The sequence below is a fragment of the Gopherus evgoodei genome, chromosome 10, assembly GCF_007399415.2.
Source record: "Gopherus evgoodei ecotype Sinaloan lineage chromosome 10, rGopEvg1_v1.p, whole genome shotgun sequence".
Lineage (NCBI taxonomy): Eukaryota > Metazoa > Chordata > Testudines > Testudinidae > Gopherus > Gopherus evgoodei.
Window position 1 is genome coordinate 69345710 of NC_044331.1, and position 26829 is coordinate 69372538.

Consider the following 26829-nt stretch of genomic DNA (forward strand, 5'->3'; position numbering starts at 1 on the left):
GCAAATAATTATCCTTCCAAATCATAGCTGTTGCTTGAAACCACCTCTATGTTGTACTGTCTGTGTGTGAACTTTGGCTAACTCTTTATGCAAATCTTTGTATTTCAGTAGAACATAGTAATCAGATTCAGCCTTAGAGTTAGGAACAGGTGATTGTGTTTGGCTAAAATAAGAAATAATTAACTCCTTGACCAAAACTGGAATCATCCCTGAACCTTTGTAGATGTACAATAAGTGCATTTCACATTTTTGAACCCCAATTAATATATTTTAAATTGCTGTTTTTCTCTACATTTCCTGCTTCCAGTGAGGACAGGAAGCAAAAATGCCAAAATCCCACAAAAAATTGTTCTCATTCAGGGCACAAGGTCAAATTTTTAAAGGTCTCTAGGTGCATATGGGTGTACATAGCTACCTAATGGAATTTTCAAAAGTGCCTAACCCCCATGGACTTGAAAAATCTGGTCCTCAATCCTTAGCTGCATGTGCTTATTTTTAAAATAATCCAGGTACTTATTCTAATTTTGGCTCCATTCCCATGGCATGAACTCCCCCTTCTCTTGAAGACATGAGGGTTGCATTGGTGCAGCAGGGAACAACTGATTGAATGTGTATCTTGCAGGTTTCATTCAAAAAGGATATTATGATGAATGATCTTTGTCCTGTTTTCTGCAGGGCCTTAACCCTTTCTCTTGTGACACTATTTACTAATTAAGTCATTTGCCCAGAAAGTAGAAAGGGCACAGGAAAGAAGTGCCAGGGGAAGAGAGATTGAGAGAGGCAAACTCTCAGTTAGACCCAAGAGAGATCTCCCACCTCTCCTACCCTTGATCAAAGGGGCTGAGGATTATGTGCTGTTGTAGATAAGGTGCTCTGCAACACCCTAAAGGTGACAGGGGAAATGTAAATAAACTACACATGGTGCTCACAATCGGAGTGTCTCCAAGCAGGCTGTGTGCACAGAAACAGACAGGAGTGGAGGCGTGCCCTGACAATAAAAAATTTGAGGCAAAATGAAAGATTACTTTAAGAACTGAGACATTGATTCCAGGTTAGGGGAAAACACCAGTAAAGTCATATTCCAAAGAGTAATGATGCACAGCCAGACAGTGACGTCATATTCTCTCTTTATTTTTTTTTATTTTTTTTTGATGCATCCTTATATTCTCATGATGCGATCAAAGTCCTCATAGTGTGAAGCATCCTCATCTTCAGGATATCCTCCTATGGAATCTTTCCCCTTCACTGTGGAGTTAAAGTTCTTCTTTCTGTTTTATGACAGTCTCTTCCTCAGTGAGATCCAATTTGCTTTCTCCAGGAGGAGGCTTTAAAAAATGAATGAAATGAATGTTTACACCAATGATGTTCCACGTTATAGCCTCTCAAGATAAGAGAATCACTTTAGTGAGTATTTGTTCTCTGAAAAATGTTTTAAAAATATTGTAAGAACTTTAGATGATTTTTCTCTTTTACATCTTAATGAGATCAGAGCTAGTGCTGCTGTTACGAAAAAATGAGATCTCGCACTCACATATCAGCCCCTGGGCAAAGCTTAGATGAGATGCCCTTAGTGTGAAATTCTGATGAACTCTTGAAAAACCATTCACTCTCACTATGTAATGCATGGGCAGATCTAAAAATCCTGTAGAGATAATGCTCTGTCTTTTCTAATGCAACCTCAAAAGAACTGCCTTTTGCTTTTGCCATTTGTAACCGCCCCAGTAATGGAACGAAAAGTATTACTCCAACAGGGGATTTTCACATCAAGCAGTGCACTGTGCGAAAAACCTAGTGTATCCTGCATTATATGCTGGACAAATTTAGATGTCATTCAATAAGGACAGCAAATATAAGCAGGTGGGCTAATGCCAAGCGCTCCACCTCGAGCAGTGCAAAGCACATCTTGGAGGGGTTTCAGACTCACTGTAGAATTACCCTGCAGCCCTTATACTTTAAAGCGGAATAAGGCACCAAGAGTGAAATAGTAGAATGCACATAGCTCTGTAATACATCACAGAGGAGTGTGAGCGAATGTGATTCCTAACCCTCCTTCAAACATGTGACTGGAGACCCTTCACCACAGCTGCAGCCCCTTCATGTGTACAGCAGGAGAAGAACCTCTGCTTCTCAAAACCAGCTGCTTAGTCATCAATCCATCAGTAAGCCCTGAGAATGAACCTGAGTGAAGGGTGAATCACATTCCTCAGTATTTCTCCATCCACCATCTCATTGCTTCCCCTCACCTTTAAAGGGCAATTTCAGTGGCATCCTCGGTGCATCCGGGCCACCTGCCTTCTCACTCCTTTTGGCAGAATAGGCCCTGGATTCCAGTGAAAGGCAGATTATGCACCACGTTGTCCTTTCTCATCAGAAGTTAGGTGTGAGGACTCTGCTGTCACTTTTCTAAGTGTTTTCTGCATGTAGCTTGAGTCTCAGGTTGTTAAACTATGTTGTTTGTCATTAACTCTTTCATAATGAAATATGTGTAGATATGCAACTGAGTCAGTATGGAGCATCTCATGCATACATAGTGCGCTCTGCAGCAGATGAAGCCCAGCCTCCTGGAGACAGGTTGAGTCAAGGGCACCAAAACTTGTGGTTGGTGAACCAGGCTATAGTCCAATCCAGATCACAAAAAGGAAAGGAAAACATTGCAGTTACTTCTGCCACAGTGCTTAGAAAGGAGAGAAGCCCCACTGAACTTAAAGGGAGTGGATAAAATGGGAGCTAGATGTGAACCTTTCCAATTTTCATCCAAACCAACTTTGGCTGGGGTTTTGATTTGTACAAATCAAAACCCAGGCAAAGTTTGGTCCTCTCTTGCCCAGATGGCAACTGCTTCCTGCTACCCAGTGTGTGGTTACACTAGCTTCTTGGCTCAGAGACCTGTAACATGAGCATCAAGAAAAGAAGGATCATGTGTTGTAAATCCGGGTGTGACTGAGTGAAAAGTCAAATCCTTTACCTTTTTGGTTGCTTCTGCTTTTGGCTTGCTTTGTTTTTCTAAGAATTCAGCAAAAGCCTCCAGGGTATATTCCCCGTCATATACCACAATCTGAAAAGAATAGAAGGATAAAGAATTATTCTATGCATAAAATGCCTGAAATCAGACCACAGTACGCAGGGATTTCTGAGTTATGCAGGCTTATCGGACTCTGGACTCTTGCATTTAGTTTAGAAAGCCATGGAGGTTAATTGGGTATCCGGAATGGGGAAGGAGATAGATACAAATCTCTGTGAGAAGAAAGGAGGGAATCCTACACAAACCAAACTCACCTTATTATACTAGCCTGGATCCTGCCAACTAACTATATGACATCTCATGTCATATAGTTAAGCAGATGCATGCATTTTTTTTGCAGAATAGAGACCATAAGGTGAGCTTTTCAAAGCTGCCTAAAGGATTTTAATTGGAATTGGACATCGAAAACTATTAGATGGCTTTGAAATCCTCCACCTAGGATGATTAAACTAGAACAAGAGGCGGGTGAAAAAGTAAATTTGCCTATACCTAATGGCTGTGAAGAATACTTCATGTGTTGAGGCAGAATGCATTGCTGAATGTTTGTTTAGGGAGTTGGGAAGAAAGATCATTTCACACTGAGAGCTTTTGAATTCTCCAACAATCACTGAATACAGCACCGTTTTAGAGACTTTTTCAAAACGTGCTGTGTGGGAGCTTAAGGAAAATTGTAAATGTGTTTAACCATAATGTAGTGCGAGGTTGTATTTGCTTAACATAAAAGTTCCCACTTGTGATCTGAACAAATTTAAACATCCTCAGGCAGTGTAAACTGGTCTACCTGCACTGAAATAAATTGGACTATGCTGATTTAACTGAAAGGAGGATCTGCCCTGTTTGAATTCAAAATACTGTGTGCAAAATTCCTCCATTCCCTTGTGATTTCAGTAGACTTACACCAGGTATTCATTTTGTCCGGGCATTAAAATAGTTTGAATATGACAAGAAAATACACAGCTACATTATGTGATGTTTTCTTAAAAGTGCTCATGGGTTTTTAAGTTTCTTGAACAGAACAGTTGTTTTGACTCCTTCAGAGAAGATAAATGTTCTCCAAAAAATCTTGAGCCTGTCTGACGTCTGATGAGGTAATCAATGATAGCTGAAGCAGCAGGGTCTCAGAACCTGAAGGTTGTCAAAGTGAGATAAACCACCCTCTTAAGCTGCTCTTGGGGGTTTGCAACCAGGGAGAATTTTCAACATCTCTCAGAGCATTCAGTTCTTAAGAGGATATAAATGTGTATGTCTCACTTAGTGCCAAGAAACAAAAACAAATGTCAGCCTTAAACACCATCTAAGAAATTGCTAATTTATATTTTATTTGCACACAGCAAACAGGGAGACAGTCTGTTTCATCAAAAGATCACAAATAGTGCATGGCAGACCCAACCACTCCTTCTGAGGGTGTTAGCAGATGAAATATCTCCATGTTCCTTCAGCTCTGATGGTAACTGTCCCCATCAGATAGTTAAATGCCAGCTATATTTTTTCAACTCTCCACATTTAGCTAGGGAATTTAAGAGTTTTCTGATTCAGTATGGTGGCTGATCGCTTTTGACAACAAAGCGTCCTCTGTATGTCAGTGGTCACTATTCGCTTGTTAGAATAAACAAATCTTTATTAAAGCCAAGACTTCAAAAACCAGACCCTTGAGTAAGCACTTCTGAAAATCAGGCTATTTACATAGGTATCCAAATGTGGACTTAAGAGCTGAGCCCCCACCAGCTTTCTAGTTACTCATTTAGAACCCTAGCAAGGCTCCTAGTTTTGAAAATCTTGTTCACGGGCCAAATCCTGCTCCCACTGAAATCAGTGGGAATTTTCCAGTGTTGTCAATGAAAGCAGAATCCAGTCTTAAATGGCCAAAATCTAAGGCATGGTTTGAATGAGAGACAGCTGATGTCGCTGAGAAAAAAATGAGTATTCCATAAAACCACCTTTGTATTGTGAGAAAGTGTCTGATTGCACACCAGTCAACTGAGCATGCAGTAATGTTTAGTTTCCTGATGGCTTTATCACAGTCCTTTCAGAACAGCCTGAGGGAGATTATAGTAGTCGGAAGTCATGACATCCTCCCTACCCTAGTCCTAGAAAACAAGGGCCTGATCTTGCTCTGACTGATGTCAATGGCAAAAACTCTCATTGATTTAATGAGAGCAGGATCTAGCATCCAGATGTAAGAGAGTTTTGGAGAAGGGGAAAATCTTATCTTAAGGGTTTTACTCTCCAGGCTTTTTTCACAATGTGAGGTTAAAGTGGCAGTCAGAAAGTTACCACTATCTTCATCCAGCATAGAGCTCTTCCTATCTGTAATTCTTTAACAGTGAAAGGTGTTGGGTAGATTAGACACTGATACAGAACCATCAACCCTCTGACAACAACAAAATCCTGATCTTGGGAGTCGGGCATTGCATGAAGCATTATAATTACTATCCCATTTGTTGAAAGCTGACAATCATCTTGGTGCTGTACAAATATACAGAGATGTGGCTTCTGCCTCAAGGAAGTTATGCTCAATACGGGACACAGAGACAACAGTTCAGACATACAGTGTCCCCTATGTGCTGGCATGATTTTCACCTGATGTGTTAGACCCATACAGGGGTCATGTCTGAAAGACTGTGAGGGAGAAATAGGTTCTGGGAAGAGATTGGCAAGAGATCATTTGGTGCATGAGAAGACAGAGACTAACCCATGCAGAAGGATTAGACTGGAAGAAGATGCAAAGTTGAGAATGGGAGAGGCTTACACAGAGGGGGAACGCACAATCTTCATTGACCTTTGTCACACTAGCATTTAGTTCCCATCCCTAACAAGAGAGAGGGATAAACACCACAGAAGAATTACAAGGAGCAAATATTTGTAATCGTGCTGTGTATTTCCTGCTCCTCTTCCTTTTTTCTCTCGCTCTCTGTCCATCTGCTTAGCATCTGGGCACCAAACTCCAGTCTAAGGCAGGAATGTGGTAGGAGAGATTGTAAGCTCTTCGGGGCAGGGCCTATCTTTGTATTATGCATGTACAGTGCCTAGCGCAATGAAACTCTGATCCATAACTGGGGGCCTCAGAACACTACCACAATTTAGATAATTAGTAATCAAATTCAGCGACAACCTGGTGTCCCAACTTTTCATTATTTTTTTTTAGAAAACAAAAGGTCATAATATGTTTTTTTAAAAGTATTGAGTAGAAAACTGTTAAGTGAGAGGGATGTAGAATGTAGACATTAAGGCCAGACCCAATAGGGATGTGAAGGGCTGCTGTTCAGTTCATTAGAAATTGTGCATGCACGTCCAAGGGAAGAATCTCTCCCTAAGAGATTAAATGAGGACAAGTACAAATGTCTTAGAATTTAATTTACGTGTGGGCCATGAGGAGAAAAATGAAAAGCTGAGTAATGTTTTAATTATAACAGTATCATAGAATTGAATTTCTTTGATCCAGAGCTGGCGTTTTCTCTTCAATTAAATTATCCATGTAAATGGAGGATTATGACTATGAGGTTAATATATTTCTATTTCTTCTGTCCTTTCTTGCAGCAATACTTTCAGAACATTATGCAACATGATGGTACATTACACAGCATATTCTAGAGATAATCAGCAATAGCAACAGCTCTTTATTATTTTTATTAAGAGGCACTTGAATTTGCTGCTACTGTGGTTTGTGATATTGGCAAAGCTGTCTGGCAAAGAGTTTCTGAAAAGCTCAGAGGACATGGCCTCTAAGACAATGTAAACATGTTTTCATAAGCCAAACTGCTACAGAAACAATTCAAACAGGTAACATGAACAAAGCACTGAGGTGAATAAGTCCGGAGTATTGTTTTTTTTAAATGAGTGTTACGCTAAGCAGCCCCTGCAGAATCCATTCTCAGAGGCTAGCACAGGACCATGGCTGTGGGCTTTTTAGAGGTTGGGATTCTGCAAACACCCCTGAAAGTCCAGGACCACTGGAACCTGGGACAGTACAGGGATTGACTCGGGTCACCAGTGACTATGGCTGTATAAACCTCATTAGTCCAGGTCTGTTAAAAGTCTAGTATGGTCTCATACTAGAACCTGATACGTGTGAGTGAGGGCTGTAGGCAAATATTTTGCCCTTTAAACTCAGATTCCTTGCAGAAGTGGGTACATGTTGCTCCATAACAAATATATTTTATTCTCACTTTCATGGCACCTTTCTCACATGCTCACTCATTCTGACATGCACACACATACACACACTGAATGCTTCTCACCTGGTTATTGGATCCAACAGGAAAGAATCTAAAGAATGGATAGCGGTCTAGCATAATTAACTGGATGTCATTTGCTGTGAAGTCTATTTTGGCAATTACTATATTTCCATGATGTTCATATTTCTTGCCCAGCTCGTCCCAAATTGGTAAGAGTTTCCTACAATCATGAGACCAAGGTGCATCTGTAATTTTAAAAACAAAAATAGATGTTCACAAATCAAGCCTATGAATTTACTCCACTGCTTTCACAGGAATACAGAAAACTGATAGGTGCCAGAGCTGAAATGGGCATTACCCACTTATAGAAACAATGGGGCAAACAAAGATGCACGATGAAGTCAATAGGAGTTTTTCAGAGTAAGAACTGAGCAAAATCTAAGTAAAAACCAGACGTTGTGGCCTAACAAACATCTTTTCTTCTGGTACCACTTTTGGGTGGCAGGAAGCCTTGCGGCTCAAGTAGGTCCCAGCACCTCCATCCTTGTTACATAGCAATGCTTTACCGTCCTGAATTTAGGAGGGAGATGGATTATAGCCATAACCCCAAATATGGATCTGTTTTGTGTGACTGACCCTTTTCTCCATGCTATACCAAACCAAAACTCCAGAAGTGAAATCCTGGCCCCACTGAGATCAATGGGAGTTTCAATATTAATTAATTAATTTATTATTTATTGCATTATCTGAGTACATGCACATCTTTCTTCATGTTAGTTGTATTTGTTTCCCTAAGGCCCACCTTTTTTCCAGTGGTGTTCATCAGAACACCAGCAAGCTTGGAACCGTGTTCACAAAAGCCTACAATTGGAATTATAGGGCTAGGTTTGGTCTTGGGTTACGCACCCAGGCAGAGGCACAATGGGGAGTAAGAACTCATGGGTTACTTGGATTGTGGGTCTGGGTGCACAGAGTTATTCTGCACCTGCTATTCCCACCCTGGAGAAGATGGATGGGGAGGTGTGGGAAATAGGCAGAGATGCTCTGGTGGTTGTGGGAAGGGAGAGTGATCTCCTTCTATTTAGTTCAGCAGGAAACTACTTCCCCTCGGAGCTAAGGGGCACAGCAAAGAAACTGTGGCTCCTTTTGTGGGGCACTCCTAGTAAGATGTCCTCCATTTTTGCCTTGGGATCTGTCCATGGAATACAGTTTAGTTCCTATTGTATGGCACATTTGAATGTTACATTGTGCAATAAAATGCCAGGATAGCTTTGTCTTTCTTCAGGATTTCACACTGCCTTGGGAAGTATTGGCTTTAGGGATTCCTATACAGAACAAACTTAAGTCAGTACATGAACCACACTGTTTCCTTATGATATGGCACAAATCTTCCTATAATGCTTTGAGCAGACAGCAAAATTACAGTAATTATGTAATGTATAGTGCTTCATTTGATACAGAACAAATCCATTTGCCTTTTCACATCAAAGTGATCATATTAAAACAATCTAGAATGATACTCACAGAACATTACAAACACATTCTTGGTCTTATTAAAGGCGACCCTGTTGAAGTTCTTTCCAACAAGCACCTTAACAGGATTCTTGTCCCAGTCCTCCGGGATTTCTTCACTAGATACATGGGGCTAATCAGAAAGAGAAACAGGGATATGAAAGTGATGGGGATATCAGGAAGCCATATTCCGGTTCAGGTTTAAGTGAGTCCAACTGGACAATATTCAGCCAATGCCCTTACTTACTATAGTTAGCTTTTAAAAATATTGTGAGTCATGTCAAACTATAAATAGGTTTGTGATATTGCACTCTATATGATTTTATGAAAATATGCTAATGTAACTGGAATATGCTTCATGCAAAAGGTCTCTTGTAAGGTATCATTACAAAGCTTATAATCTGCTGAGTGTGATCATCCTATTTATATAAATGTACCAGTCTTGTATCTGAAACAAGAAATATGAAATATAACTTTGAGGGCCTAGTGTAATTATGCAAAGTGTGGGCCATTGATGGTGGTTTGGAATCTTGATGACTCCCATTAACCAGGACAATTGACTGTAGATGGCTCTGTTTTACCTGCAAGTCTTCCTGTATACATGTGCTCTGGCAAGCGAGTAATGAAGTCTTACAATGACATGTGATCATGTCCATCTGGAATCCATCTTTAACCTGGTTTCTTTCCATTAAGAAGGAGGGGGTGGGAGCCCACAGAGGGACAAAGGATTCCAGCCTTATGCAAAAGATGTATAAATTGGTAGAACAGAACAAAGGGGGAGAGCCATCATGAGGAATCCCCTAGCTACCACCTGAGCTGGAACAAGGGCTGTACCGGGGAAAGGATTGTGCTCAGACTAGGAAGGCATCCAGTCTGTGAAAGAAATGTATTGAAACATCTTTCAGGGTGAGATATTATCTGTACTCAATTGTGTTACTGTATTAGGCTTGGATTTGCATGTTTTAATTTATTTTGCTTGGTAACTCACTTTGTTTTGTCTGTTACTACTTGGAATCACTTAAATTGTACAGTACTTTCTGTATTTAATAAAATCACTTTTTACTTATTAATTAACCCAGAGTATGTATTAATACCTGGGGGGAGAAGCGCAAACAGCTGTGCATATCTCTCTATCAGTGTTATAAATTGTTCGCCCTCTACGAGTTTTCCTTGTATAAGCTTTATAGAGGGTAAAACGGATTTATTTGGGTTTTAGACCCCATTGGGAGTTGGGCATCTGAGTGTTAAAGATAAGAACACTTCTGTTAGCTGCTTTTAGTCAAGTCTGCAGCTGTAGGGCAAGTAATTCAGACCCTGGGTCTGTGTTGGAGCAGATAGGCATGTTTGGCTCAGCAAGACAGGGTGCTGGGGTCCCAAGCTGGCAGGGAAGGCAGGGGCAGAAGTAGTCTTGGCACATCAGTTGGCAGCTCCCAAAGGAGCTTCTGTCATCTAACCCATCACAAGGTTACTTGAACCTACACAATCCAGTTGTCCTACAAAACCTGGCTGAATAATAGTCAAAAACTAGAGAACTATAGAGCTTGTTTATTGTGGAAGAGGAGTGAGGTGGCTATATAACAGGGATGAATGCCACTACCTAGATTTCTCCGTCCCCTCCACATGATTCCTTCCTTCCTCTTAATGAACGCTGTTAAATATGAAAGTAAATCAAGCATCAGAACACTGAAAACACAATACAGTTACAAAGTATCTGTCGTGGAACGTCTGTGGCAAGAACGTTCTGATACCTCATTGTGATGACAAAATATTGTAATGAGAATAGAGAAAAGTGATCCAGCAGGAAATAATTCTAGTGAAAAAGATTATAAGGAGTCACGAAAATAAGGAAACCCCAATGGTGCTGGCAAATGTTATTATCCCTACTATACAGATGGGGGAAATGAAGCTTAGAGAGGTTTTATGGTCTTATTTTCAGAGTTGTTCACCCTAAATGCCAGCTGAAGTTAATGAAATTTAGAGGTTCTCATCACCTTTAAAATTCAGGCCATAAGTGACTTGCCTAAATTCTCACAGAGAGTCAATACTGTGGTCCATCTCAGTTATCCAAAATAAGGGAGTAGACTAGTATGAACTGAAAACAGAGCACATGACAGCAACAAGAACAAGCTTGTAAAATCAGAACCAGGCTAGTACACATGGTAGAGTAGGAACTTAAACAACATTTTCACTTTATTTTTGCAAATGTGCTAGAATCTTCAGGTGGTGTCAAATGGACGTCTGACTCTGTCTCTTCAGAGAGGCATACCTTTGCTTTCCCACCTAGGTAGCTGTGACAGAAGCTTCTTAGATTCTCCACAGTCACCTCATCTGCAGGCATTTTGTACTTTGCATCACTTGTCAGGTTTAAGATTCGCACTGCAGGGACATCTACCTCAGTGATGCGAAAATACTCAAAAATGCGCCCGTTTCTGGTTTCATTTGTGTCCACCAAGATAAACATTATCTGGAAAGGAAAAACAGCAGCATGCTGGATATCCAGCTTCATAGCATCCCATTACATCCTAAAAGCAGAAGTCTATTACCTTAGAAATAGCTGTGCAGTTGTTCACACAAATCAACATCTTTTGGATTCCTCCACAAGGACCTGCATCAAACAGCTCCATCCTTCACTTTGAATTTCAGATTAAAAGAAATTAGATTCTGGACATGAAACTCTCAGTTAAAAGCTACTGAATCTGAAGATGAGTTTGGATATGAAATTTCACCCTGTGTACGGGAATTCAATCCAAGGGCTTTGGCTTAATCCATAGCAATACAGGCCAGATTTGAAGTTTAGATCCTGAAATGAACCTCCCGAAACTTGGCATTGTTAGGATCCAGGCTTATCTGCCACTGGAACTCTGAATAACCGTATACTGAGCATGGTTCACCCAGCAGTTCTGTAAACTTCTCTGTGCCCCAGCTCTGACATAGTAACAACATTCTAAACAAGATAAGTTTGGGCTTTTACTGAATCTACTTGATACTGCAGTACTACACAGAGCTGCAGCACACTAATATTTAGATTTATTTCACAGTCTGGTCAATTATATTGCTCTCTCCCACACAACCAAAGCTATGCTACTTGCCCCTGTAAGTTCTTATTGCTTCTTATAGCCCTGCATTACATGACAAAACTTAATAGTACAAAAATCTGAAATATTTATAATCCAGGTATCTTTACCAATAGTAGAGTAAAATGATTGGTGGTGGTTTTACTAGCAGATGAATTCTCATTCTGTAGCACTTAGAGTGTTTGGAGCAATAGTAGCAAAATTTAATAACTGACAGTGGAGACTGCTAGAAAATGCTGTTTTTTACTTACTCTCCCTCTCCTTTGCTGCATTCCCCCGCCCCCTACACACACACACTTTGCTGGATGAAACGGTGTCATACAGATTCTTTGCAAAACCAGTTAAGGTAGAACTGCTGGTTTCAGCTGTGGCCAACAGCAACTCATTGAAATTCCCAGAATGGCATTTCCAGACGACATCACAGACTAGATTCTGAGCCTACAAAAGCACTACTAAATGTTTCATGGCTGGAAGTTCCCCTTAGTACGGTTCATATGTAAGATCAGAAATTGGCTTGATAGGACTGGTCAGAAATAGGTTTGTTGTGCATGACACAGTTAGAATCATATTTTTAAAGCATCACTCTCCCTTTGGGTTTACTTCTAATTTGATTTCTCCAGACCATTTTGCTTAAGGACCCATGCTAGAAAAATGGTTCTGAGAACTACTGGAAGTGGTTTGATAGCAGACAAACTGACAGCAATATATTCCTATCAGTAACATTTGGAGGGTGTTTTTCAACTGATCTTTGACATCTGACATTTGCAAAGCAGGACTCTAAAGTAAACTACATCACAAACCTTTCCTCTAAATTCCACAGCAACAGACTCGTAATCTTCATAAGTCTTGTTGAATGTCTCTGAGTTCTTAGGGGTGAACAGCAGGATGTGATTTTCAACAGGGACATCAAAAATCTTCATAGATGTCTGCAAAACAAAAGGCTCAACATCTGTTTCACTGTAAGCAGAACAGTGAATCACATGCTCGAAGTATCAATGCCATTCAGTTCTGGGTTTGCATATTGTACTTTCCAAGACTCATATAGTTCCCCATCATTTTCATAACCCTGAGATTTTGCATTGTTTTAAAGAGGATAAAGTGCGAGAAGACCAGCAGCTGCTAAGTGGGTTTCTTGCTTAAGGAAAACCTCAGCATTATTCATAGATTGAGACCACAATGGACCATTATGGTAATCTAGTATGACCTCCTGTATAACAACAGGCACAGAATTAATGCTGGCTGGAGTTCTCTAAGTAAAAGATAGTGTTGTCAATAAAAACTATTAGGATCAGCTCACTGAAAAGCAACCAAACACTTGGCAGCTGCATAGCCACCTTTAGCCTGAGATTTGGAATATGATATTAACCTTTACAACTGTCTGACCCTGTTTTCAGCTATTTACCAAACTGGTAGGGTGAGTCCTTAGAGCTAGTGTTTGTCTGGTCAGTAGTGATGGTCAATAGAAATGAATAACAGGTTGGCCATCAATTCAGAATAGATCCGCTTTGTTGCACGAGGATGCAATTTCAAATAAGGTTTTCCTGTGTGGTTTAACAGATGATAGAACTCCACCATGATCGAGTTTCATCTTCTGAGTTCTCCGGGAAAGACGTCAATAGGGGAATATTGAGGGATGTTTTTACTGTGCTCTCAAAACTGGAGGAAAATATCTTAGTGGGATTATAGCCCTATAAAACATTGGCTGTTCTAGTGTAGGAAGCTGTGTGACTGTTATGACAGTTTTCTGCATGAGTCCCTCTGTGCATCTGCTGGAGTGGTCAGTACTGCAAGCCAGTTTGTTGAGATCAGCTGTTAGGAGTGACAGAGACACACAGGGTTCTCTCAAGGAGATTTTACATTTGTTCTTCCTTTGCTGCTTTTATGAATCTAACATAGAAGTCACTTGGAGTGGAACCGTATGGTATATGGGAAGTGAGTATGGTAAACAGAACAGCTAAGTAAACTGGATTCCCACTCTAAATTCTGTCGAGCTTCATTGTCCAGCTCAACATAGCCCCATGCTGGTTCTGGAATTCCAGGAGCAACATATTAAATTCCCTTCTGCTTTAGCTCTATTTAATTCCATACAGTGAACATACCTCAAGATTATACTCTGTGACCAAATCCATGGTAACAGTTTTAATTAATCTGGTAAGATCCACTTTGTTCTGCTTGCCGTCTTCAGACACTTCATTATGTACAGGTTTTCCCTTGAGTAATAAGAAAGCAAAGTTTTTAAAGCAGCCACTTTTATCCTCGACTGTAGCAAGCATGCTGTCATTAATTAAACATATTGTTGTTTTCAAATTTACTTTTTCTTGTCAATAGCAACTAAAATTTCATAACTCTTCTATAATAAATGGCACTGCCAGATTAGTAACATGGTTGCAGCTGCGTGTCAAGATAAAGCTGACACATTTAATTTACTCCATGCCAATAATCCTAATACACTGTGTATGCACTCTAAATTCTAATGCAAGACCCTTTCGGTGCCTAGGCACAATGAAATGGCAAATGAACCTTTGCTTTAACAATTTCTTGGTCTGGTTTGTTTTGTAGTCTAGTTGTCAATGTTGCTTCCTTATAGTTTTGTAGTTGTCATTGTGTTTGTACATTGCTTCTTCCCAGTGCCATTTGGGGGAAAGGAAAAAGATCCCACCACCAAAAGTGACGTGCTACAGAAATGCTGAGCATCCACTACAGTCCATCAGTCCAACACAAGTTGTACGTGCTCAGTGAATTTGAAAATTGAGCCACTTTTCTTTAGGTGACTAAATATGGCTTCAGAAGCCAGAATGCAGGCCCCAGGTTTCCATCGTGCACACCTTCTTGAACACAGCAATGGTGTTCTCTCGGATACCATAGCTCACAAAAACCTCCCCGCTGGCTGTCACCCCGAAAGGCAGCTCTGGCACGTCTCTTGCAGTCTCATAGAAAACTTCCACTGCTCCACCGTGAAGTTCCTGTAGAACAAAAGCAGTGATTTATAATCACCAGCACCCTGTATGGTGCTGGCATGAATGGGAGTTAGGAGCAGACTGAGGCTGACCTCATGCAGGTCTCTGAGATTTAGGTGAGGGAGTAAACACCCAAACTAGCAGGACTGGCTGCATGACCTTTTCCAGATAGTGTCTGCTGGGCTGGTGTGGGGCTGATATGGCATTCCCTGATCTTAGTGCCTATCGTGCCTATTCTTCTGCTCCACCATTGCCCCAGGCAAGTCCTGGCTTTGAGAGGGGCTGTCCAAGAGGAAAAAGAGTCATGGCAGCACGAGATCCTGACACCACTTCTTCACCCCTTCCACACAGGAACAGTGAGAGTCACTAAAGAGAGTCCTGTCTATGCAGTAGATCAGAAAGAAAGGATCTCTACTTGATTGAGGACCTACCTATTGACATGTCTGAATTGTTTTACTATATCTGATGCTTAGATAGGAGGTTCTTCAAGGAAGAAACCTTGTCTCCTAAGTCTGTAGAATAGACAGCGTGCTGTAAGCCTGCAATTAATAGTAAATAACAATGATGAAAGGCAACAGTTCCTGCAGTTTCCATTTAATTAGACAATTATTTCATGCTAAATGAATAGTAATTCATATGCTGAGATCTTCTGACACATTCTGGCAGTCGTGTTTGGTGAGCAATCTGTGACTAATAGAAGGCTAGATCCGGCTCTTTATTTCTTTTGACAGTGCTTTAGTCTATTGGCTTCCACCTGCTGTATTTCTGACATGTCCTAGTGCATGCTGATGATAATCTATAGCCATTTCATTCTCCAAATGAATTCACAAATTCCAGTCAAAGAAGTCTGCAGGCACTAACTATCAACTCAGTCCAGTAACACTATTATACTGGGCCGGATAGTGAGTCTTTTTTTGAGTTGCACCTTAGTTCATTAATAATTTCAGTGGGACTACTGGTGGAGCAAAATTCTGGTTGGGATGAGCATTTTCACAACTGGCCCATTGTTTTCAGTGCATACCTTGCCTCTTCCCCCTAAGGTGCTATGGCACCAACATACAATACTTCAATTGCCCCAACAATTGCCCTATCAATAGAAGTTGGAGCATACATTTGAGTGGTGGTTCTCAAACTAGGGCCGCCGCTTGTTCAGGGAAAGCCCCTGGCAGGCTGGGCCAGTTTGTTTACCTGCCACATCCACAAGTTCGGCCGATCACAGCTCCCACTGGCCATGGTTTGTCACTCCAGGCCAATGGGGGCTGCAGGAAGGGCAGCCAACACGTCCCTCAGCCCGCGCTGCTTCCTGCAGCCCCCATTGGCCTGGAGCGGCAAACCATGGCCAGGTAAACAAGCCAGCCCGCCCCACAGGGGTTTTCCTGAACAAGCGGCGGCCCTAGTTTGAGAACCACTGCATTAGAGCCAGGGCTGTGCAATCCATTAGGCAACCTAGGCGGTTGCCTAGGGCACTAACATTTGTGGGGTGGCAGCCGCCCTGGTCATCGGCGGCATTTTGGGCATGGGACCATCCACTGCCTCTGTCGGGGGCGCCATGTCAGGGATGGGATCTTCCACTGCCTGGGGCACCAAAAAAGCTGGCAGCGCTCCTGATTAGAGCACATTATAGTAATACCACTTTAGACTTGATAAGATTAAGAATGTGCTCAGACACCATCGTGATAGGTGAGTTCAAAATACCTGGATAGACAGAAGAATAAATACCTGATTAGTTAGAAATAATATGAATACAGATTTAATTATATTAAAGGTACAGAGGGTACCATGAAAAAGTAAGAAAATTCAATACTGTTCTACTGGCTTTAGATTGCATACCACCGCAACTTTTACAGAATCACACTGAATATTTACTTTGCAATGGCGCGTAATGCTTAATATTTTTCATCTCTAAATCCTTCAGTCTTTCTTCAGTCCTTGGAACAATGGCAGTTTGCCTAAGTAAAGAGTGCAGGATTTGGCCCATGTGCTGTACAATATTTTATTAATTCTGAACTAGGAAATCGTGATAGCAGATTTTCCAGCTGTCAGCAGCTCAAATCTGCAGTTTGTGACAACTTTACAGTAATCTGATTCCAAACACGCTGAGACATTTCCCTCCTTTAAAGGAAGCTGTTCAACTAAAAATGTATCCCAGTGCAATAGATTATATTTGCTGGTTTTCAGCAAAGCTAAATGATAAGGGTCAATTTTTCACTGGTGCCTCAAAAACTGAGCCCATAATTGTTCATGTCTATGGTTTTACAAGTGCAAGAACTCAGATCTTTGTGTGAAAATCAGTTAATTAGATGGCTGATTCTCTAACTGAGATTAGAGTGTGCCTAGTCCTGTTTGGGTGCAGTCACAAGCCTGGCCCCAGAGGAGCACCAGGCCTATTCATGGGTAGTGCCAACAATGCCATAAACTTCTCCAAAGAAGAAAGAGAAGGGGGTGGAATGATGGCAAGTCTATTGCCCTGTTCTATACCAGTCAGTAGTGCTGGGATGTTCAGCAGGGAGCACTCTCCAAGGGCATAACAAGAGCTACTTTGGCATGGACTGACCCAGCATTGCTCCAGGACTACCATCAGGCACTCTTGCTGAGGCTGAAGACCTCAAGGAGAGAAAATACCACGTGAGTGAGGCTTTACAGCTACAATCTAGCCCTACATAAACCCAAGTATTTGCAAGTGTAAACATTTATACAGGAGTAAATGCATGGTGGTAAAAACAAAAAACCTAGCAAACGGTAGGCCTAATTTCTGAGGCCAACTTTAGGCATCTTTGGAAATATGGTCCTCGGGGACGATGGCAAAAAATGTGGGTCCTGGTCATAGGCAAAAAGGCCTTTGACTTTCCATTGAGTTACCTTAAAAAAGCCAATCACTGCCAAATCTTCAGAGTTGATGATAGCTTCAGCTTGATCAGTGCTGTTGATAACTACAGTGCTGGGTCCTATTTGTCTTCTCACCCAGGTAATAAATGCAGAAGCCTCTCTTACTCCTTTGGAACAAGTTAAAAATTAAAAGGACTGTCAAAGAGAATTACAAAAAGACATCAGTTTTCTGAACAACCAAGATGACAAGAAGTGCACAAGGTTGTTGAGTCTAAGTTCATTTGAACTGCATGCACCCCTGAACTCTTGGCCATTGGATAATTAAAGGTGGACTTAAGCATTGAAATTCAAATCCAGATCCCAATCACTTGAACAGGTTCAGTGTATGTGGTCGTCATTGTACTTTCTGGGTTCTCTACAAACAACAATTGGGCATGTTGCCAATTGCCTGTTCAGTCACAGATTTTATGGGTGTTTTGAGGCCAGGGCTCTCAGACAAGTAGGAAAGCATGGAGCACAAAGATTCATGTGTGACTGTACAGCACCCATGAGCTATACAGAAATACCAACCTGTGGTTTAACCTGACATGACTTCAGAGCAATTCCACAGTTTGTTGAGATATCTATTGAGCTAAAGTAGGTGTTAGATTTGTACCTCTTGCACAGCAGAAGAGATAGAATAGGTGCTGAGGCATATTAAAATGGTTCTTCAATGTTAGAGCTCAGCTTTTTTGGTTTACAGGTAAGAATTGAGGCCCAAATGGTCAAGACCTTTAATTCTCAATGCTCCCAGCTTTTAGCTACTGGACTCAATATTGCCAACTCTCACAATTTTATCACAAATCTTATGATATATGATGTTTTTTTCCCCTTAAAGCCCCAGCTTCTTTGGTCAAGAATCTCCACTTTTATTTAAAAATAAAGTTTCTATCCCTCATGTTTGGAAAAAAAAGTTTAGAAACATGACTCCTAAAGGCTGAAAGTCCCAGCCTAAAAGAATGCCCTTTTATCTTTTTCAGTATAACTAGGGTGACCAGATGTCCCGATTTTATAGGGACTGTCCTGATTTTGGGGTCTTTTTTTGTATATAGGATCCTATTACCTCCCCACCCCCTGTCCCAATTTTTCACATTTGCTGTCTGGTCACTCTAAATATAACCTTCGTTAAGAAGAGGCACAGATGTACACAGAGGGGTCCAGCAAGGAGTGACTCAGAATTGTATATGAAAAAGAGCACTGATATAGTGCCAGCCTGTATGTACTGTGCTATGGTGTAGTCATGCTACATATTAAAACATTTGATCAAACATTCAGACCCTGAAACTGTGCGTCTTGTCAGTTTAACAAGAATAAAATGCAGGGAAGGCCTGTTCAGTTGATTGCCACTCAGACATTTTGCTGCAGCACTCACTGCATCTTATTCCAAATAATAATTTTTAAAAGCATGGCAGGCTTACATTTGTCCTGAAGAACACAAGTCTGAAACGTAAGGTGACAGAACAGAATCTAGTGACTGCATGGCATTTGAACACTGTCTGCATGCAGATCCAAGCTCTTATAGCTAATCTGTTACATCAGCCATACAGACCTCAGCAAATCTGTTTTTGGATTAATCATTGTCTTGGTTTGCCTGAAATGGCCTTGTACTTAGTATGTTTGGGCCAAATCCTGGTCTCACTGAAGTAAATGGCTCATTGAATTCATTAAGACTAGGATTTGGCTCTGTTTATCAGCTGTCGTGATGACCATTTAAAAAAAATCCCTCTTTCATCAAATATTTCAATGGACTTTCTTGTTTTAAACTTCATCTGTCAGTGCCAGCCCAAAGGCTTTTGTTTTGTATTTAAGGGTTAAACATTTCCTCTGATAAATAACTCACTGGATAACTATAGCACATCCACATCAGGCCACTCTTAATACTTCAAACAGCTATAACCTATCAGTGAGAGCAATAGTTCGATTTTTCAGTACTATGCTCGCTCATCATTGTAAATAAATGACTTGCTAGTCAACCAGTTAGTAACTTGGAGTTGTGTGCTCTAGCTAATTTGTGAATTCTTTTTTACATCACTGCCCACTTTCACAAGAGGCTAAATATATTAACTCTTTGTAGTTCATTTATAGGTAAGGCTGAAAGGGCAGCTCTGTTCTGGCATCGTCAGGCTCCCTGTTCACTGTCTCTCAGTAACATACACATCAAAATGAGTTTGCAAGCTAAAAGGTGGTTTCTTGCCAGCCCTACAGACTCAACCAAAGACCCAGGCTGGATTCTTTCATTCTCATGCATCACTACCACTAATAAAAGTTCAGTTGGCAAATCATGCCTTTGGTGACACTTGTGCAGGCCCTCCTGTTTATACAGGTGTAACGACTGGAACCCATAAAATAATTCTGTTGATGCACAAGAAGGAATAAAAGTACTGAGAACACAGCAGCTCCACTGAAGTTTGTGGGAGCGAGAGGGGGCTCAGCAGCTCTGAAAATCTGGGCCACTTATTCACATACCTAAAAGTGGGTTTAGGAGCCAAAGTTTAGGCTCCTGTTTTTACATAATCGTGGCCCATCTACTTCTCTTCAGACTCCAAAAACATGTCCCTGCCCAGGCTACTTACCTCTGAGCTGCAAGAAAACAGTTTAACCAGTGTGCACAATTAGAGAGAGAGGTAGGTAAAAAGAATATTATTTGTATCTATTTTTAATGAAGCAAAAGCTCTAATCAAGTCTGGATGTCCAGGAATTGTGCATATTCTGAACTAGGGAATGCACAGGCCAAATGCTATAGTCTGTTTAATATATCTTAATGTACTTTACATGCAATCTTTAAAATGATTCCATTGCATTATTGGGCTTTATGTGAGCACCCTCTGGTGGGTAATTTGCCAGCTTCAAAATTCCTTCTGAGGTTATAGGCTCATATAACTATAACTATATATACATCTCTCTCTCTCTCTCTAGATAGATAGATAGATAGATAGATAGATAGATAGATAGATAGATAGATAGATAGATAAACACACACACACATTCAGTTCAAAACAGACAAGGTTGTTGTTAAAACAGTCCTCTCCAAACCACAGTGCAGACCTCTGCTATTTATGCTGTCCTCATACTGTGCATGGAATCTGTACTAGGAATCCTATGGGTGGTACAAATGCAAAATAAAAAATAATTGCGCCAAATTCTCTGCAAGTATAGCTCCATTGTATTCAGGCTTATTGTAGTCAATGGGCATGCATGGTAGTTCACTGTAGTCAATGGAGTTTTGCCAGCAGAGAATTTGGCTGCTATCTGCATTGCTGGTCGGAGAAGAGCATTTAAATCCTAACTTTGGAAGACACGTTCAAATCCTAGTTTGTCTTTATTAAATGCACACTGGTACACATAGATATGCCTGCATATCTAGCTAAATATACATATGATATCAAGGGCAGAATCCCTTTACTATCTAATACATTCTCTTGCTGAGCATGATATTCTGTCCAGTCAACAATGTACTAAGTCTTTTCCATCTGTAATACAATGGATATTATGCCCTTCCATCAATCCAAACAACAGTTTACCTTTGCAATCTATAGGATTTTTCCTATCCCCATCCACAAAGAACTTCACAGTTGGAAACTCTTGAATGTTAAATTCTTTTTTCAGATCTTTTTGGTCCGTGATATCAACTTTGCCAAATCTGATACCAGGAGCTTCTTTTTTAAGTTGCCCCGCAGCTTTCGCAAATTCTTCAGCCAGAATCTGAGATGGTCCAGATAAAGAAATGTCTGAAAGGGATCAACAAAGAGAAAACCAATCATGTAGTCATGAGTGTTAAATCTCAAACTCAAAGCCATTAAGTCAGGCAGTATTTTCAAGGGATAAACAGGGCTGTTGATGAGACACAAGACAATGGGAACCTATCCCATCCAATGAGCCTAAAACAGGAGAGACCTTTTTGATCTCTTTTGTTCATTATGAATGATCAATCTCTGCATATTTATATGTATTTTTGTGTTTGTACCTGTGCAATGTGTAGCAAGAAATGTCATTTAAAAGCTCTAATGGGAGGGCTAATTTTTGGAGGGGGCGGGAACAAAATGGAGTCATCTGTGATTGAATATTCTGGTCAGATTTTTTAAAATGGGAGCCTAAGGGTAGGGTGATTTAATTCATATAAAGTCACTTAAGTCAGCTAACTTTCAAAGCTGTTGAGTACCCAACAGCTCCCAACAACACAGGTTTTTATAACACAATTTATGTGTGTCGGAGCTGTGGGAAGCGAGTTCTAGTCAGCAGTCTGCAGGTGTATGTTGGGTTATTATGGAGAAGGGGACAAGAAATGAATTGCTTGTATCCAGCTGCTATGAACTCAGAGGTATGTGTTGGATAAATGCTAAGAGTTCTCCAGTTTTGCAACTTGTGGAAAGGACTTTTAAAAGCAAGTTAGTTTAACGTTCTACTGATAAAACTGAGATATGTTATCACCTCATTTGGCTTGCTTTACTATTTAACCTAAAGAGGGGAGTGAAAACTTGAAATACTGATTTCCTTTCAATCCCTGACAGAAACATTTTAGTTTTATCAATATACCTTTCAAACAGGGACAGATAGTCTGTCTTATTTATAAACCAAATTGTAAATCCAACGGCATGACTATTTTTTTAATCTAATGTCTTTTGTACTACCATAGAACTGGAAATAAATACACGTCTTTACAATTTTCCTAATCAAGACACTGCCATATATAATAGTACCAGAAAGTGAGTGATCATTTTCATTAGAGCTCTCATAAATGAATGGCAGATAAAACGTTTAATCTAGCTCAGTGATCAGTTACATTTCCCCGCATGATTCATCATCATCGTCGTCATTCTGAGTCCCCACCATAAATCATTCTTCCATCCAACCAGTGCAATCAGGATCATGAATAGTAATACCTAGCAACCTCTTTTTATTATTATTTATTTGACCTGTACGGATTCAGTGCAGTAAGGACTCAGATAAGAAAGCTTTGGAATCAATGGCACAAAGCAGTTTATCAGCTGAGGGTCTGGTTACTTGTTTTTATGTGATCTAATGGAGCTCAGGAAAGGCAGTGCTGGTACTCCTGGATTTAAATCCCACCAACATGCCTGTGTTACCTTAGTCATGTCATTCAGCAAAATATTAAAGTATGTACTTAACTTTAAACATATGCTTACGTCTCACCAAAGTAAGTTGGAGTTTCTGTTGGTGCAAATGGGAGATGCATCAGGCCATTAATTTTTGTGTAACTTGGTTCTCCCAAGTGTAAAATGAGTGTGATACTACCTACCTTCTTTCTGGGGTCAGTCTGGAATGTGCTTTGTTGGGGGTGTGCATGGGCTGATTTCATTCTTCTTTTTAACAATAGTTTTCTAAGTGAGTTTATAAGACCTCCTAGAAGTGTAGGAATCAGACAGGTCAACAGTGCTGGCTCCTTCTGAGTTGTAACAGAAAATATTGGGTGACATCTTGGCTTCACCAAAATCAATGAAAGCTTCGCCATTGACTTCAGTAGGTCAGGTTTTCACCCAGTGAGTTTATGGCAGGGGTGGGCAAACTTTTTGGCCCTAGGGCCACATCTGGGAATAGAAATTGGATGGTGGGCCATAAATGCTCACAAAAGTGGGGTTGGGGTGTGGGAGGGAGTGAAGGCACCAGCTGGGGGTGCAGGCTCTGGGGTAGGGCTGGGGATGATGATTTTGGGACCAAGGGGTTCAGAGGGTAGGAGAGGAATCATGGCTGGGGCAGGGGGTTGGGGCACGGGGAGAGGCTCAGGGGTGCAGGCTCTGGGCAGCTCTTACCTCAAGCGGCTCCTGGAAGCAGCGGCATGCCCCTCTCCAGCTCCTACATGGAAGCATGGCCAGGCGGCTCTGCACGCTGCCCTGTCTACAGGCACTGCCCCTGCAGTTCCCATTGGCTGCAGTTCCCAGCCAATTAGAGCTGATGGAGCTGCGCTTGGGGCAGGGGCAGCATGCGGAGCGGAGCCCCTGGCTGCCTCTATGCATAGGAGTCGGAGGGGGGCCCTGCTGCTGCTTCTGCGAGCTGAATGGAGTGGCACCCGACCCTGCTCCCTGGCTGGACTGCCAGAGCGGGGCAAGCCACAGATCCCACTCCCAGTTGGGAGTTGGCTGGCTGGATTAAAATGGCTGGCAGGCCGAATTCGGCCCTCAGGCCGTAGTTTGCCCAACCCAGGTTTATGGCTTTTGTTAAAAATACTGACTTACAATTTTATTTTCTCAAAATATTAACCTGTTAGAGTCTACTAACTTGTTTCTCATGTAAACTATTTTTAACTCAGAGATTCAGAAGCTGTTACAAGCCCATCCATCAGAGCGGCTGCTCCAGGTGCAAATAAGTTAGTGGGGATACCATGGTGGCGAATGCCACAGAACTTTCTAGATGGAAGGGACTTCTCTACATAAAATAAATCGGACTAAAAGCATCAGTGGATCAAACTGTGATCTAATTACCTGTAAAGTTACAGTTTCATCAAATAAAGCAATTTTGGTTTTACAGGAGGATAAAATCTATCAGAAAGTTCTAACTTTAGTTGCTCTCTCTTTGCCAGCTATAAAAATGGTCCTACCAACCTTCCCTCTCCCCTCCCCCACACAACTTTTGTAAAGTATTTGCCCTCCAGATTAAACTTTGTATATAGAGTGCCAATCCAAGCACATTTGTTATATTCCAGCTGTAAACTATTGTAAATAAGGGTATTTGATAGAAAATCTGACCTACCATGTACATAAATGGCACATCCAAAGTATAAAAAATGTTAGAACATATGAGGCAATATTTGCCAAGCACAGGTAGGTTATGCTTTAAAATAGGCACAGAGAAAAAATGTTTTGTAACACAGGCTATGGTAGACATGGAGCTGCTATGTAATAATCTAAGAATCCTGGTATGTAATAACTTTAGGAATAGTGTCTTCTGAGCAGTGTGGTGCAGTTACTGTGTAGCTACACTGGGTTATTAGAATTTCCTGTATGAATGTATTAGTCTAGCTTAATAAGGCGCTATTGGAAAAAGAAGCAGGAAAGCAATACAGTAGCAAGTATTAGGCATGTGGGTAGTCCCATTGACCTCAACAAAAGCACATGCTTAAATTCTTTGCTGAATTGAGGCTTTAATGCTTAAATTAAGGAAGAAAATGCTTTTAAATTTAACTTTTAACCAAATTTTTGATACTCTCCCACTGACGTAGCACTGTGCACACCGGCGCTTATGTCCATATAACTATGTCGCTCAGGGGTGGTTTATTCACACCCCTGAGAGACATAAATTCTGCCTACATAAACTGTAGTGTAGAACAACTACACAGATTCCAGCATCCATGGGATTAGGACATGTGCAGAACACAGGGGCAGATGCAGTTGGACGGCCAGTCTGTTGGCATAGAGCTTAAGACAGGGTTGGCAAAGGTCACCATTGAAAAACTTCTGGTTGGGGTGACAAGACTGGTAATTACACTACAAATACCATCTCTATTGTTTATCAACTTATTGAATCAAACACAACTGTCAGAAAACGAATGACCCTTAAAATGTCATCAGACCAATCATTAGATTTTATTTGGCAGGGGGTGGTCTTCAGCTAAATGTGAACACTTTATTTTAAAAAACAGTATTTTGGGATTTTAAAGGACTGACTTTTACTGACTTGTCTCCTGCAATCATCACTAAATTCCCACTCACCCAGTCTCATCACTGGTTTGTGAGTTCTTCTGATGATCTTTCTAAAATGGACCTGTAGCGAGGCGGTGGGATACCCCACAGCCCTGCTGAGGGACGAACCTCCCCTAACACCACATGGGCGGAGCCACTAGGTCCTGCGCCCGCCCCTCAGAGGTCATGGCGCAGACCCAGAAGTATAAAAGCTCACCTGCAGAGCTCAGTGGAGAACCAGCCGCTACAGAGACCAGACATCCGTGATCGAGCTCCCTCTTGGGAGACAGCTGCAGCCCGCAGCTGGCCTGAGCTCGCACCCGGCCAGCCGAGCCTACCCTGCGCTTGCTACCCCAAGGAGGACTGGCCGAGCCTACCCCGCGCGTGCTACCCTGAGGAGGACTGGCTGAGCCTACCCCGCGCTCGCTACCCCGAGGAGGACTGGTCGAGCCTGCCCCTTCCTAATTACGCCAAGGAGGAGCCGAGCCTGCCCCGTGCCAGCTACCCCGAGGAGGAGCCGAACCTGCCCTTTGCTGAGTACCCCGAGGAACCGATGGTGCTCGAGACCGCCGAGGATGCTAGCATGACCCAGGTAACCTACGAGGGGGAGTGTGGAAGTAGCCCGGGGCAGCTGACCCCAGTCTGGCTGCAGCACTGCCTGAACCTATGTCAGTGTGTTGTGTCCAGGATCCCCACTGACAGCAGAGACTCCCCACCGTTGCTAGGGCCCCGGGCTGGGACGCAGTGGAGTGAGAGGGCCTGCCTCCCCCCTGCCACCCACTCCCCCTTCTCCCTGGCCTGCAGAGGCTTGGACCTCCTGCTATTGAACTGCTGACTCAGCCCCTGCCTAAGGGCCTGAGTCCCAGACTGTTTGCTGCCCCGCCCTGACCCAGGGCCTGGGCTACTATTTGAACTATTGACTCAGTCCCTGCCTAAAGGCCTGAGTCCTTGACTGTTTGCTTGCTGCCTGGCCCTGACCCAGGGCCCGGGTCGTCATTTAACTATTGGCTCAGCCCCCGCTCCAAGGGCCTGAGCCCCTAACCAAGTGTGCGTTATTCCCCACGACCACAGAGCCGGCGAACTAGAGTGAGGCGGTGGGATACTCCACAGCCCCGCTGAGGGACGAACCGTGACAAAGCTGCACCACAGGACCTGAATCTAAAACACAACCCTTTATCAGTACAAGTGGATTGTGACAAATTGAGGATGAGCACAGCAGAAATAAAATATCCGGCAGCTGAAGACAATTCAGGTTGCTTAGTTCAGGTACAGGAAGAGGAAACAATAGGACATAAAGGTACAATTGTTAAAAGAATCTCTTTTCCTCTTGCTATTCTCATTATTTTCCTGCTGTTCTCTTTTCATGTCGCTAGTCTCATTCTTTCTGACTTTCAGTAAAAATCAAGCATCAATGAGTGACTTTTAAATTGCTTATTTTTACCAAGGGAACCTTTCACATGCTTATGTAATGTTATGAATCATTTCTTTGTGGGAGGAAAGTGCCTGCAAAGAAGGACAGTGGTCACTCTTCTTACCCGTTCAGCTGATTTCCAAAGTTTCTGTCGCTTTAGGAGCTACAGTAAGAACACG

General features: G+C 41.8%; 1 protein-coding gene across 1 annotated transcript in view; it reads right to left on the minus strand.

The window, feature by feature from the left end:
* Positions 1-1170: 1170 nt before the first annotated feature.
* PDILT (protein disulfide isomerase like, testis expressed) overlaps positions 1171-26829 on the minus strand; it is a 33675-nt gene continuing 8016 nt past the window's right edge. Inside the window, exons 2-11 of the mRNA XM_030577768.1 lie at positions 21127-21333; positions 17600-17733; positions 14609-14746; positions 13883-13993; positions 12584-12709; positions 10976-11173; positions 8722-8842; positions 7261-7442; positions 2966-3055; positions 1171-1325 (exon numbers count right to left, since the gene is read on the minus strand). Of these exons, the coding sequence (XP_030433628.1) occupies positions 1254-1325; positions 2966-3055; positions 7261-7442; positions 8722-8842; positions 10976-11173; positions 12584-12709; positions 13883-13993; positions 14609-14746; positions 17600-17733; positions 21127-21333 (1379 nt within the window). The 3' untranslated portion in view covers positions 1171-1253. The remainder of the gene's footprint in view (positions 1326-2965; positions 3056-7260; positions 7443-8721; positions 8843-10975; positions 11174-12583; positions 12710-13882; positions 13994-14608; positions 14747-17599; positions 17734-21126; positions 21334-26829) is intronic.